This window comes from Coregonus lavaretus (assembly GCF_964263955.1).
Source record: "Coregonus lavaretus genome assembly, chromosome: 36".
NCBI lineage: Eukaryota > Metazoa > Chordata > Actinopteri > Salmoniformes > Salmonidae > Coregonus > Coregonus lavaretus.
In genome coordinates this window covers 18768389-18781919 of record NC_140023.1, presented here as the reverse complement: position 1 = coordinate 18781919, position 13531 = coordinate 18768389, and the positions used below count along the sequence as shown (strand labels likewise).

At 43.3% G+C, this 13531-nt stretch overlaps 1 protein-coding gene across 3 annotated transcripts in view; it reads left to right on the top strand.

Moving 5' to 3' along the window:
* Positions 1 to 13531, top strand: part of LOC311110862 (KH domain-containing RNA-binding protein QKI-like) — a gene marked incomplete at both ends in the record, with an annotated part of 84948 nt that overhangs the window by 40745 nt on the left and 30672 nt on the right. For all 3 annotated transcript variants that reach the window (XM_084153459.1, XM_084153458.1, XM_084153457.1), the window contains one exon: positions 12444 to 12587. In XM_084153459.1, coding sequence (XP_084009585.1) covers positions 12444 to 12587 — 144 coding nt within the window. The remainder of the gene's footprint in view (positions 1 to 12443; positions 12588 to 13531) is intronic.

Sequence of the window (13531 nt, the reverse complement as noted above, 5' to 3'; positions counted from 1 at the left end):
CTCCAATTATACCAGGGCTACGCAAAACCACATGACACACATGGATCCACCAGGGGGTAGGGCTTTCTCAGTTACGACAGAAAATCCTGCTATATCAAAATTGAAAATACCAAAGTTTAATTCTGAGAATAGAAATATAGCTATCTTGGAGAGCTTGGTGTAAGGTTAACCCTGGAAGTGGGGTGATGTTTGAGTTAAATGGTGTCACTGTCTACAGCCTTAGAGTGGGCGGGGTCTTAGCAGTGCTGGGCTGTGATTGGACGAGAGAGTGCCTCACTGCCTCTCAGTGTGTACGCCATAGCAGTGTAACACACATTAGCCTGCATCTGACTCCTCTGTGGCTGTTGTCTGTTCTGATGCTATGGGAAGGAGGCTAGCCAGGTTAGCTTAATTAATAGTGCATCCATGACCAGTGGTAATAAAGGCAGCCGACTGGGACAGGGGCAAGCTGTGGGCTGTGCAGTGTGTCACCGTCAGCAGTACTCTCTCCTTCTCCTTTCTCTCTCTCTCTCTCTCATACACAGTGGGCGGCAGTGCTGACAGTTTCTGCCTCCCTGTGGTTGACATCATCATTGTCCTGACAATAGCTGTCAGCCAGACTCTCTCTTCCAGTGTTCCTGCTCTGCTAGAGGTCTGCTGGCTATTACAGTTATTATGACGGTCAGAGTGGCTTCACACAGATCTACTGTACTCTAGTCCCAGACCCACACAGCCTGTACTACTCAGACATCGCTTATAGCTCCCCTTCTTTGAGACACAGCGCGCATGTGTGTGTGCGCATCTCTCTCTCTCATTTACTCTCAGTCACTCTCTCGCTCCCTGTCTCTCCCTGTCTCTCTCTCTCTTTCCAAGTTGCTCTGTTAAAGCAATACTATGCATAGCATCAGAGGAGGGTGGTGGGAGGATGGGCTCCTTGTAATGGCTGGAATTGAATAAATGGAACGGTATCAAACACATCAAGCATATGGAAAGCACATGTTTGACTCCGTTCCATTCATTTAATTCTAGCCATTACAATGAGCCTGTCCTGCTATAGCTCCTCCCACCAGCCTTCACTGGTTTGCATACATATCCGTGTTGTTGTTTGTTGCATCAGTATTGCCATGGGTCTTCAAGCGACACTACAGTAACTAACCGTGCAGGCATCCAGCTTATTGTCAGCTCACTGCTTAGCGGTTTGAATTACCTGTGGGTTTAGCGTGCTGAATTTCAAAGCACAACTGAAGGCAATAAACAACGTCTCTGATAGAAAACAGCGTGTATGGCATCAACATTAGTCAGAAACATTTGTTCTAGTGTTCATAAAGTCAGTCTCGTCCCAAACAGAGTTTTGTAAGTGAGTTTGTCGTGACTTACTTGAGGGTTGGGTTTGGATTTCGACAATGCTCACTTTCCCGTTAACACGGGATACACAGCTGAGGTGATTGCACTCTATCCAATCCTACCACAGAACTCAGACAGTGAAACAGCCCATCAGCGTAGCAGATCTGACTTTGTTAACATAAGACAACACGTCGCTGTGATGATGTGGTGTGGAAGGAGTCAGGCACAGGAGGGTAAATCACAGAAACACAGGCTTTAATCCGCAAAAATACAGGTTTACGCAGAAATGCGTTAAACACACTCCAGGGCACAAAACAGGCGCACTGGAAAATACAAGGCACACGGGAAATCTCCCGTCGATACAAAATATACGAGCTCCACCGAGCTTCACTAACCTCCACAAATAACAATCACCCACACAGACAAGGAAGCAGAGGGAACACTTATACAATTACTAATGAGGGAATAAGGACCAGGTGTGTGTGATTGAAGACAAGACAAATTGTGGAGTGATGATAAATGGATCGTCAGTAGCTAGTAAGCCGGTGACGCCGAACGCCGAAAGCTGCCCTAACAAGGAGGGAAGGCAGCCTCGGCGGAAGTCGTGACAGTCGCGCACCAAACACCTCAGTTAGATGTAAAATTGCCAACAAAACCTCCTCGGCAAAAACATCAACATTTATTACAGTTTTCTTGAGTTATCTTAGATTCATTCAGACTATTTTGAGGAAGTAATACTGGCTTTGTTCATATGGTGTCGTCTCATGGGGGACAAACAGCAGTAAATGCCACATCGAACAACACCCCCAAGAACGAAATCTGTTTTTTCTTAGTGAGCAACAGAGAAACGTGGAATCGGTGCGTTCAGTTTCTCTTTAAAGTCTCCTTAATTACTGTCTCCTCTAGCAGATATTCTGCCATGCAGCAGTACAGTGGCTCAGCAGGGACACAAGGGACACAAGTCGAGTTTGTTTGAGCTTAGTGAGGATGAAAATACATGCTTTGTGTGGTTTGCCTTTCCTTAGAGAAGTACCCTGTATGTACACTTCCTAAAATGTGCGCTAACCTTTATCTGTCAACAAAATTGAATAAGCCAACTGCTAATGTGTGTTTGCGTCTGTGTGTTTGTGTACATTCTGTGTGTGTGTGTGCGTGCATGTGTGGGTATCATATGTGAGTGTTGGGGAGGAGTAGGGGGAGGCGGGGGAGGGTAGGGGTGTATAATCCTTATTGTGGACAGAATTCTGTTTCTGTGCTGGAATGTTGCAAAGGAGCGTGCTGTAACAAAAGAAACAGCCTAACCCTGGATTTCTGGTTCCCCCTAAATCCTTTAACAAGGAGCCTTGATGTGACGGGGCTTTTACACAATCAAAAAGTCTTCTGGATTTCAGGGAACAGCACATTCTTATTCTTCTAACTCTATACCCTCCAACTCAAATCCCTCCCGTGTGTGTGTGTGTGTGTGTGTGTGTGTGTGTGTGTGTGTGTGTGTGTGTGTGTGTGTGTGTGTGTGTGTGTGTGTCAGAGAGAAAGAGAAAGAGAGAGCAGGTGGTCTCAAACTCTTCTTCATACCATGGCCAGGGTATTATGTGCAGAAATATGTTCAGTCTTTAAAGGCTTTCAACAGTAGCGGATTGAACCAGCCTGACTGAACCATGTATCCTGAGTGTACCCAGCTAGCATTCTGAGAACCATATGTTTCTTAGAGCATGTTGAAAGTGTAGTTGTCCTATGGTTAGTTTGCATACAACCTTCCCACCACTTTCTGGGAATGGTGCAGGATAGTTGCTTGGCTTTGGAACATTCTCAGCACATTTAAGGAACTTGGCAAAAAAAAATGTATTGCTATTTTAAACATGGTTACATTTCAATTTGATTTTGGTAATGTTCTTTGAACATTCTCCAACTGGTTTGACATTGGAATGTTCTCAAATAGTTCAGAAAACGTTAAGAAACAACATTCTTCTGTGAGAATTTCAGTACTTCAGCATAACGTTTCCTAAGAATGTTATTTAAAAACATACAGTCCATTCTTAGAACGTTAAGAAAACTTTCCCTAAAATCCACAATAAAATTTTAGCCAAGCAACTATCCTGCATCATTCCCAGAAAGTGGTGGGAAGGTTGTATGCAAAATAACCATAGGACAACTACACTTTCCCCATGCTCTAAGAAACATATGGTTCTCAGAACGTTATGTGCTAGCTGGGTACAACTCAGGATACATGGTTCAATCAGGCTGGTTCAATCTGCTACTGTTGAAAGCCTTTAAAGATTGAACATATCTCTGCACGTGATACTGGCCATGGTATGAAGGAGAGTTTGTGACCATCTGCTCTTTCTTTCTTTCTTTCTTTTTCTTTCTTTCTTTCTTTCTTTCTTTCTTTCTTTCTTTCTTTCTTTCTTTCTTTCTTTCTTTCTTTCTTTCTTTCTTTCTTTCTTTCTTTCTTTCTTTCTTTCTTTCTTTCTGACACACACAAACAGAGAGAGAGGGAGAGGATTCTAGGTTTGAATCTCACTGATGTGTCACAATAAAGATATATGTGTTTGCATGATTAATGCCTAAGGAAATGAATTTCCATGTGTCCTATCTGTGCTTGGAGTAAAAAAAAGAGTTAACCCAAAATAAGATGGCAGTGTTATTAAAAGTCTTATTGAAACATTCAGTGAACTGAAAGTTTTATAGAAGTTATTCAAAAACCTCCAAATAACCCATAATTTCTATCCAATAAAACCTCGCAAGAAACCTTTAAGGAACCAGAGTAAAACATTCTCAGAACCTCCCTGCAACCTTAAATAAATGTTCCTAGAACAGGTGAAATTGTCAATTCTTATCTCAGAACGTTTAAAAAACATTCTGTTTTACGGTTCAGAAAACATATGGCTTCGTTCCCACAACCAATGTAAAACAAAAAACAAACGTCAGAAAACATATGGCTTTGTTCCCACAACCACTGTGAAACCAAAAACATACGTTCTCACAAGGAACCAAATGCTCTAGCTGGGTACATCCCCTGCTTTTGGACTTCAAATCCCCTGCCTTTAAACCATTGACACTGACATGATGAACCCACTCACTGTTGATCTCTCTTCTCTCTTCTCTGCCCTCACTTTCACTGACTATTACAGAAGCTGTCAGTCACTGCAATATCTCCTAACTTTGATTCCGAGTGGGGGTGTTCACCTTGATAAACCTTTCTGTAGAGTAAACTCCCCCATCCCCGCTCTGAGACTACAGGTGGTACGGCCCGAGACCTCCTTTACATCTCATTACTCCACGGTGGCTACCGAGGGAAAGACGTTATTAGGAACGGTGCCAAGAAGAGATAAGGAATGGAATGGTGTTTTGCTGTTCACATGCCAGTGCCCACACGCACACACATATAAAGTCATAATGCTCACACACACTCACACAGGTACACGCACACACATGCATTAGCATACAAATACACACACACACTGCCTTTCTAGAACTAGGACTAATAGGTTTGATATACCTTCCATCCTAAGTACCCTGTACCACTCTCTAAGTTTCCATAGTACCCTCCCACCTCCCTCCTCAATGCCCATGTCTCTGCTCTACCCAATTAGTCTTGCTGTGTGCTGTCATATTGGCCCGGCTCCTGTGTTCTCCCGCACTGTTCCTTTATGGGACCAACTGACTCTCCTTCAGAGAGGCGTTATTACCTGGGTTAGGATTACAAAAGAGCTGGCCCATGGATTTATGGTAGTTGATTATGCTCCAGGTCCGTGGCAGTGGTGAAAGAGAGCGAGAGACAGAGCGAGAGAGAGAGAGAGAGAGAGAGAGAGAGAGAGAGAGAGAGAGAGAGAGAGAGAGAGAGAGAGAGAGAGAGAGAGAGAGAGAGAGAGAGAGAGAGAGAGAGAGAGAGAGAGAGAGAGAGAGAGAGAGAGAGAGAAACATGGAAGGGTGGCACAGCTGGACAAGCAGGCATTTAGAAGGGCTGAGGGAACATAACCTTGACTACCGCCATGTCATGTTGTTCCGTACTGGAGGGCAGTGGTGGATGGTGTGTGTGTGTGTTTAGCCGAATCTTCAACCGGACTCCAGATGTAGCCTGTGTCAGAGCCAACCCCAGCACCCCTCGACACACCCACACACACACATCCACACATCCGTCCACTCCTCTGAACCCCTTCTGGTGGTGTTGCTCTGGCTTTTCCTGGGTGTTATTGATGGTGTGTCAGTGGGTGGGCCGGCTGGTCTTTGACAGCTAGACGCAGGGGATCAAATATTTGTGCTTGTCATGAGAAAGTAATACAATATAAATCAAGTCAGGAGAAAGTAGATAGCCAGAGAATATGAGGAGGAAGTCATATTAATATTGTTGTTTGTACTGTGTATTTGCTCTTGGTTGAGATGGATTCCTAGATAATCACATACTGTATATATCTGTGATTGATGTTTAGTTGGGTGTTCATGCTGGTGTTTGGAACTATGATCATACAAGCAGTCATTACCTTTGGAGTGCATTGGAAATGACTACATATGGCAATGAAAAAAAGCTCACCAGCCCATGGTCTCTCTGACAACACATTATCCCCATCATCAAATGATCAGACAAACTCAAATAAACAGAGATTTTAAAATAAGTGCTTTTCAGTAAGGGGCATTGGATCCTAAATCACTGCACTGCTGAAAATACAGGGACAGTGGGAGAATCAATCAATTTCCCATTTGCAACTAGAGTGAGAAAAAATATTTGTTTATGTATACCCGATTGTTGTATAAATCAGATCTTGATTTTTCATTTGGGGAATCATAAGGAGGAAAACACCAAATATGAGAAGGGAAGGGAGGAGGAGGGGATGAGTGAATATTTTACCAGGCTTCTCTTTCTCATGACAAAGTCAATTAGAATGTATGTAATCTTTTCTTCTCCATATCCCTACTTTCCCCTGTTTAAAAGGTAGGAGATGAAAGGAGAAGCAATAGTCATGGCAATGTTTTTTATCGACATGCGGCCCCACCCCTGCCTGAACAAAACTCCCTCTCATTCTTTAAATGGGGGCATCTTTGATTAACATGTTATGTAAATCAAAGCATTCCTACATTTATAAAAAATATATGGAGATTTATAGCATGTACAATAGCACTGTTGAGGCTGGGACACTTGAAAAGAAACTAGGGGGTCAGGTTCACACATTATTTTATCTAAAAATGTTATCGAAACACAAGTGACTTGTTCATGTACTTTCACCACAATTCCATACTCCCATCACAGGAGGTTGGTGACACCTTAATTGGGGAGGATGGGCTCATAGTAATGGCTGGAACGGTATAGGTGGAATGGTATCGAACTCATCAAACACATGATTTCCATGTGATTGATACCATTCCATTCACTCCATTCCAGCCATTATTATGAGCCATCCTCCCCTCAGCAGCCTCCTGTGACTCCAAAATACCAGAGTCCAAATAATGGAGTCCAAATTCCGCTTTCCTGAACATCAATCACTTCTGTACTAACTAGATCAGATCTTAAAATCAATTTATTTTATTTTTATTTTATTTATTTCACCTTTATTTAACCAGGTAAGCCAGTTGAGAACAAGTTCTCATTTACAACTGCGACCTGGCCAAGATAAAGCAAATCAGTGCGATAAAAACAACAACAACACAGAGTTACATATGGAATAAACAAAACGTACAGTCAATAACACAATAGAAAAATCTATATACAGTGTGTGCAAATGTAGTATGTTATGGAGGTAAGACAATAAATAGGCCATAGTGCAAAATAATTACAATTTAGGATTAACACTGGAGTGACAGATGTGCAGAAGATGATGTGCAAATAGAGATAATGGGGTGCAAATGAGCAAAATAAATAACAATGTAAATAACAATATGGGGATGAGGTAGTTGGATGGGCTAATTACAGATGGGCTGTGTACAGGTGCAGTGATCGGTAAGCTGCTCTGACAACTGATGCTTAAAGTTAGTGAGGGAGATAAGTGTCTCCAGCTTCAGAGATTTTTGCAGTTCGTTCCAGTCATTTGCAGCAGAGAACTGGAAGGAATGGCGGCCAAACGAGGTGTTGGCTTTGGGGATGACCAGTGAGATATACCTGCTGGAGCGCATACTACGGGTGGGTGTTGCTATGGTGACCAATGATCTCAGATAAGGCGGGGATTTGCCTAGAAGTAATTTATAGATGACCTGGAGCCAGTGGGTTTGGCGACGAATATGTAGTGAGGGCCAGCCAACGTTAGCGTACAGGTCACAATGGTGGGTAGTATATGGGGCTTTGGTGACAAAACTGATGGCACTGTGATATACTACATCCAATTTGCTGAGTAGAGTGTTGGAAGCTATTTTTTAAATGACATCGACGAAGTCAAGGATCAGTAGGATAGTCATTTTTACGAGGGCATATTTAGCAGCATGAGTGAAGGAGGCTTTGTTTGCGAAATAGGAAGCCGATTCTAGATTTAACTTTGGATTGGAGATGCTTAATGTGAGTCTGTAAGGAGAGTTTACGGTCTAACCAGACACCTAGGTATTTGTAGTTGTCCACATATTCTAAGTCAGACCCGCCGAGAGTAGTGATTTTAGTCAGGCGGGCGGGTGCAAGCAGCGTTCGATTGAAGAGCATGCATTTAGTTGTACTAGCGTTTAAGAGCAGTTGGAGGCCACGGAAGGAGTGTTGTATGGCATTGAAGCTCGTTTGGAGGTTTGTTAACACAGTGTCCAATGAAGGGCCAGATGTATACAAAATGGTGTCGTCTGCGTAGAGGTGGATCTGAGAGTCACCAGCAGCAAGAGCGACATCATTGATATACACAGAGAATAGAGTTGCCTCGAGAATTTAACCCTGTGGCACCCCCATAGAGACTGCCAGAGGTCCAGACAACAGGCCCTCCGATTTAACACATTGAACTCTATCTGAGAAGTAGTTGGTGAACCAGGCGAGGCAGTCATTTGAGAAACTAAGGCTATTTAGTCTGCCAATAAGAATGCGGTGATTGACAGAGTCAAAAGCCTTGGCCAGGTTGATGAAGACGGCTGCACAGTACTGTCTTTTATCGATTGCGGTTATTATATCGTTTAGGACCTTGAGCGTGGGCATGGGCAAGTTGCAGCGGAGGGTGCAGAGCTGGTGGCCGGGGTAGGGGTAGCCAGGTGGAAAGCATGGCCAGCAAAATGCTTCTTGAAATTGTCGATTATCATAGATTTATCGGTGGGGACAGTGTTTCCTATTCTCAGTGCAGTGGGTAGCTGGGAGGAGGTGCTCTTATTCTCCATGGAATTTACAGTGTCCCAAAACTTTTTGGAGTTAGTGCTACAGGATGCACATTTCTGTTTGAAAAAGCTAGACTTTGCTTTCTTAACTGATTGTGTATATTGGTTCCTGACTTCCCTGAAAAGTTGCATATCGCGGGGGCTGTTCTCTATAGGTATGGTTTTCATGACATGTTAAAGTGCCAGTTAACAATCTAGACAATCTGATTAACACATCTAGTTATTTTTTTTCCCGCCAACTTACGCACTGTGCACTGGGAGTCTCACACACTGAGTGGCTCAGCGGTCTAAGGCACTGCACCCGGGTTCGATCCCGGGCTGTATCACAACCGGCCGTGATCGGGAGTCCCATAGGGCGGCGCACAATTAGCCCAGCATTGTACCGGTTAGGGGAGGGTTTGGCCGGGGTAGGCCGTCATTGTAAATAAGAATTTGTTCTTAACTGACTTGCCTAGTTAAATAAAGGTTAAACAAATAAAATAATAATAAAACACACCAGACACACATCAAACATGTCTGTGTTTTCAGAGTACCTTTTGTGTCTGTTTCAGGCTAAAGGCTTCATTCCAGTTCAACAGAAACAACCGTGATCTGATGTTGCCTGTTCACAGAGACTGTCTCTCTCTCTCTCTCTCTCTCTGGGATAGGTATACAAGCCTCTTTGTAGAGGAACACCACCTTTGATGTCATATACTGTGTGTCCTGTCTTCCACTGCAGTGTCATGGGTTTAGGCAGATCAAAGTGGAGTCTGTTTGGATATGCTGTGTTTTTGTTTGTTTACCATGTTTCTTTCTCCGTTGTTCAGTAATGGGTGGTGGTTGTTTGTTCTGTAGTTCTGGGTTGACGAGGAAGCAGAGGAGAACATGTCGGAGTTGTATTGTGTTGTTTTATTCCCATCACTGTCGACACGTTTTATGCTAATATTGAGGCTGGAATTGAATGGAACCCACTCACACACTTCTTATTCTAAAAGCTGGAAGCATATTTATGTGACTGGAGTCTACCTAGTACTGGTGGTAATAGGTTTGTACTATAGCTAAAACAATTATGTGGTTTTCCTTGACCAGAGGAAAAGAGCTGCTGCGTTATTACAACAATTCAGGTTCTATTGTATTGAGCCCTGAGACTCAGCGGTGCTGCAGGTCTGTGAGAGAGGAAAGAGAAACAAGATACGGAGTAAAGAGGAGAGTAGAGGGCACCAGGGACTTTGCTTAACCTCCTTTCTGTCTATAGTAGACATTATTGTTTGACCTAGACAGTCACTTTTAGACTCTCACGTGGAGGCACTGAAGTAACACTGGCTATTTTTGCCTCATTTTGAACAGATTAGCTATATTGAATAAAGGAAAGAATGAAACCGTTACACTCTCAGTGAGGTCTGAGGAATGTATGGATTTCAATGGGCTCATAGAGCTTACGCGCCTCCCTTTTAGAACTCTTCTCTTCTGGCTCTTTAACCTGTCATGAAAACCATACCTATATAGAAATATTTTTGGGAACACTTTACTTGACACCCAGCGTCATAACACGTAATATGTCATAACAACTCACATAACTTGTCATAACCTGTCATAATATGGTCATAACACTGTCATGACCCATATATTTACACCTGTTGTGACATATATTGCATTATTTTATGGCTGGTTATGACACCTACATAAGCGTGTCAAAACCCACATTTATTCAAATGTATTTTTCCCCTCCCAAGAAGTTTCCTTTGTTTGAAAGTTATAATTTGGAGGGGGCAAATTACCCATACATGCATACAGACATGAATAATTGATTGTTGATCATATTTGACCATTGATCGTCATCAAAACGCATATACTGAGTGTACAAAACATTAGGAACACCTGCTCTTTCCATGACATACCCTAACCAGGTGAATCCAGGTGAAAGCTATGATCCCTTATTGATGTCACCTGTTAAATCCAGTGTGTCAATAACTGCAAAGCTACTGGGTTTTTCATGCTCAACAGTTTCCCTGTGTGTATCAAGAATGGTCCACCACCCAAAGGACATCCAGCCAACTTGACACATCTGTGAGAAGTATTGGAGTCAACATGGGCCAGCATCCCTATAGAACGCTTTCAACACCTTGTAGAGTCCATGACCTGACGAATTGAGGCTGTTCTGTGGGAAAAAGGGGGTGCAACATAATATTAGGAAGGTGTTCCTAATATTTTCTGTACTCAGTGCATGTGGCCTACACTGAACAAAAATATAAACGCAACATGCAACCTTTCTTTTTTTTTTACTGAGTTACAGTTCATATAAGGAAATCAGTCAATTGAAATAAATAAATTAGTCCCTAATCTATGGATTTCACATGACTGGGAATACAGATATGCATCTGTTGATCACAGATACCTAAAAAAAGTAGGGGCATGGATCAGAAAACCAGTTAGTATCTGGTGTGACCACTATTTGCCCCATGCAGCGCGACACATCTCCTTCGCATAGAGTTGATCAGGCTGTTGATTGTGGCCTGTGGAATGTTGTCCCACTCCTCTTCAAGGGCTGTGCGAAGTTGCTGGATATTGGTGGGAACTGGAACACGCTTCTGTACACGTCAATCCAGTGCATTCCAAATATGCTCAATGGGTGACATGTCTGGTGAATATGCAGGCCATGGAAGAACTGGGACATTTTCAGCTTCCAGGAATTGTGTACAGATCCTTGCGATATGGGGCCGTGCATTATCATGCTGAAACATGAGGTGATGGCAGCGGATGAATGGCACAACAATGGGCCTCCGGAGCTCGTCACGGTATCTCTGTGCATTAAAATTGCCATTGATAAAATGCAATTGTGTTCGTTGTCCGTAGCTTATACCTGCCCATACGATAACCCCACCGCCACCATGGGGCACTCTGTTCATCTGCCCAGTACAGTTGAAACCGGGATTCATCCGTGAAGAGCACACTTCTCCAGCGTGCCAGTGGTCATCGAAGGTGAGCATTTGCCCACTGAAGTCGGTTACGAGCCGAAATGCAGTCAGGTCAAGACCCTGGTGACGATGACACGCACGCAGATGAGCCTCCCTGAGACGGTTTCTGACAGTTTGTGCAGAAATTCTTTGGTTGTGCAAACCCACAGTTTCATCAACTGTCCAGGTGGCTGGTCTCAGACAATCCCGCAGGTGAAGAAGCTGGATGTGGAGGTCCTGGGCTGGCGTGGTTAAACGTGGTCTGCGGTTGTGAGGCCGGTTGGACGTACTACCAAATTCTCTAAAACAACGTTGGAGGCGGCTTATGGTAGAGAAATTAACATTCAATTCTCTGGCAACAGCTCTGGTAAACATTTCTGCAGTCAGCATGCCAATTGCACGCTCCCTCAAAACTTGAGACATCTGTGGCATTTTGTTGTGTGACAAAACTGCACATTTTAGAGTGGCCTTTTATTGTCCCCAGCACAAGGTGCACCTGTGTAATGATCATGCTGTTTAATCAGCTTCTTGATATGCCACGCCTGTCAGGTGGATGGATTATCTTGGCAGAAATTGAGAAATGCTCACTAACAGGGATGTAAACAAATATTTGCACAACATTTGAGAGAAATAAGCATTTTGTGCATATGGAACAATTCTGGAATCTTTTATTTTAGCTCATGAAACATGGGACCAACACTTTACATGTTGCATTTATATTTTTGTTCAGTATATTTCCCAGACACAGATTAAGCCTGCTTCTAGACTAAAACGCTCTACTCCATTGAGAATGCTTTTAGTCCTGGACTAGGCTTAATCTGTGTCTGGGAAACCAGCCCATGAAGTACAGCCTCTCGACTTGTTTTGAACTATTTTTCTCCATTCTCTCCATTCCCCCCTCTATTCCCCCCCCCTCACACTCAGGAGGAGCAGAACCGAGGCAAGCCCAACTGGGAGCACCTCAACGAGGACCTGCATGTCCTGATCACGGTGGAGGATGCACAGAACCGCGCTGAGATCAAGCTGAAGAGGGCCGTGGAGGAGGTCAACAAACTACTGGTGCCTGCGGTGAGTCAGTAGCCCCGTGTCACTTCCTGTTGCCGAGGGCCCGTGATGCAGGGCTCAGAAGAAAGCTCTCGTAAATGTCATCAATCAGATGTGTTTATTTAAAGAGCTGAAATTTATGTCATGTGTATTATTATATTAAGGAAGCAAATATCAAGTGGTAAAAATTAATTGGTTGTAGTTCACTCTAGATCATATTTCTGTGCTAAAAGAGTCATGTGCAAGATGATGTGCCATAATGTGCGTGCGCGTGTGCATGCAAAAATGGTCATCACTCTTGCAGTGAAATTACGTATTAGCCAACAGCTTAATATTAGAATTTCATTCAAATGAGCTGAGATTTTTAGAATCAGCGCAAAAGCAATTGCCCTTTAAAACCAATTACTGCTGATTGCACATTCAAGTAGTCAGGTTTTATGTCAGTGACTAAAGCTATACGACTATATTGATATCCTCAAAAAAACATACAGCGCTTTCTTTTATAGAGAAATCAATACCAAAGACGTTAATTTGTGTGTGTGTGCGTGCATGCGCGAGGGCTTGCGTGCGGGCAGGCGAGAGAGCGAGAGAGAGATGTTTTTGCTGATCCACATGTTCTCCCTTTCATTTCCTTGGGTGTCACTTGATGAACAGGAAGTGAGACTTTTCATCAAAGTTAGAAAGGGGAAGTTTAGGAAGGAGCCTGTAGGATGGTGTCATCATCTCAGTCTGCTGTTCAGGCTTCCTCACCCTCAGTAGAGCAAAGAGGGACTATTTTAGTTTCTTAAAGCATGGCGACTTAAAGGAGAAAAACTGCCTTTTGGTCAAATAATAAATGACTAAGGGTTGAAATAGCACATGAGATTCACCACCAATGGTCTCTAGTTATGTGTGTGTGTGCACAGATTGAAATAACCTACAGGACATGTGTGTGGTTGAGTCATAATCTGTGTCGTTGGCAGAGGGAA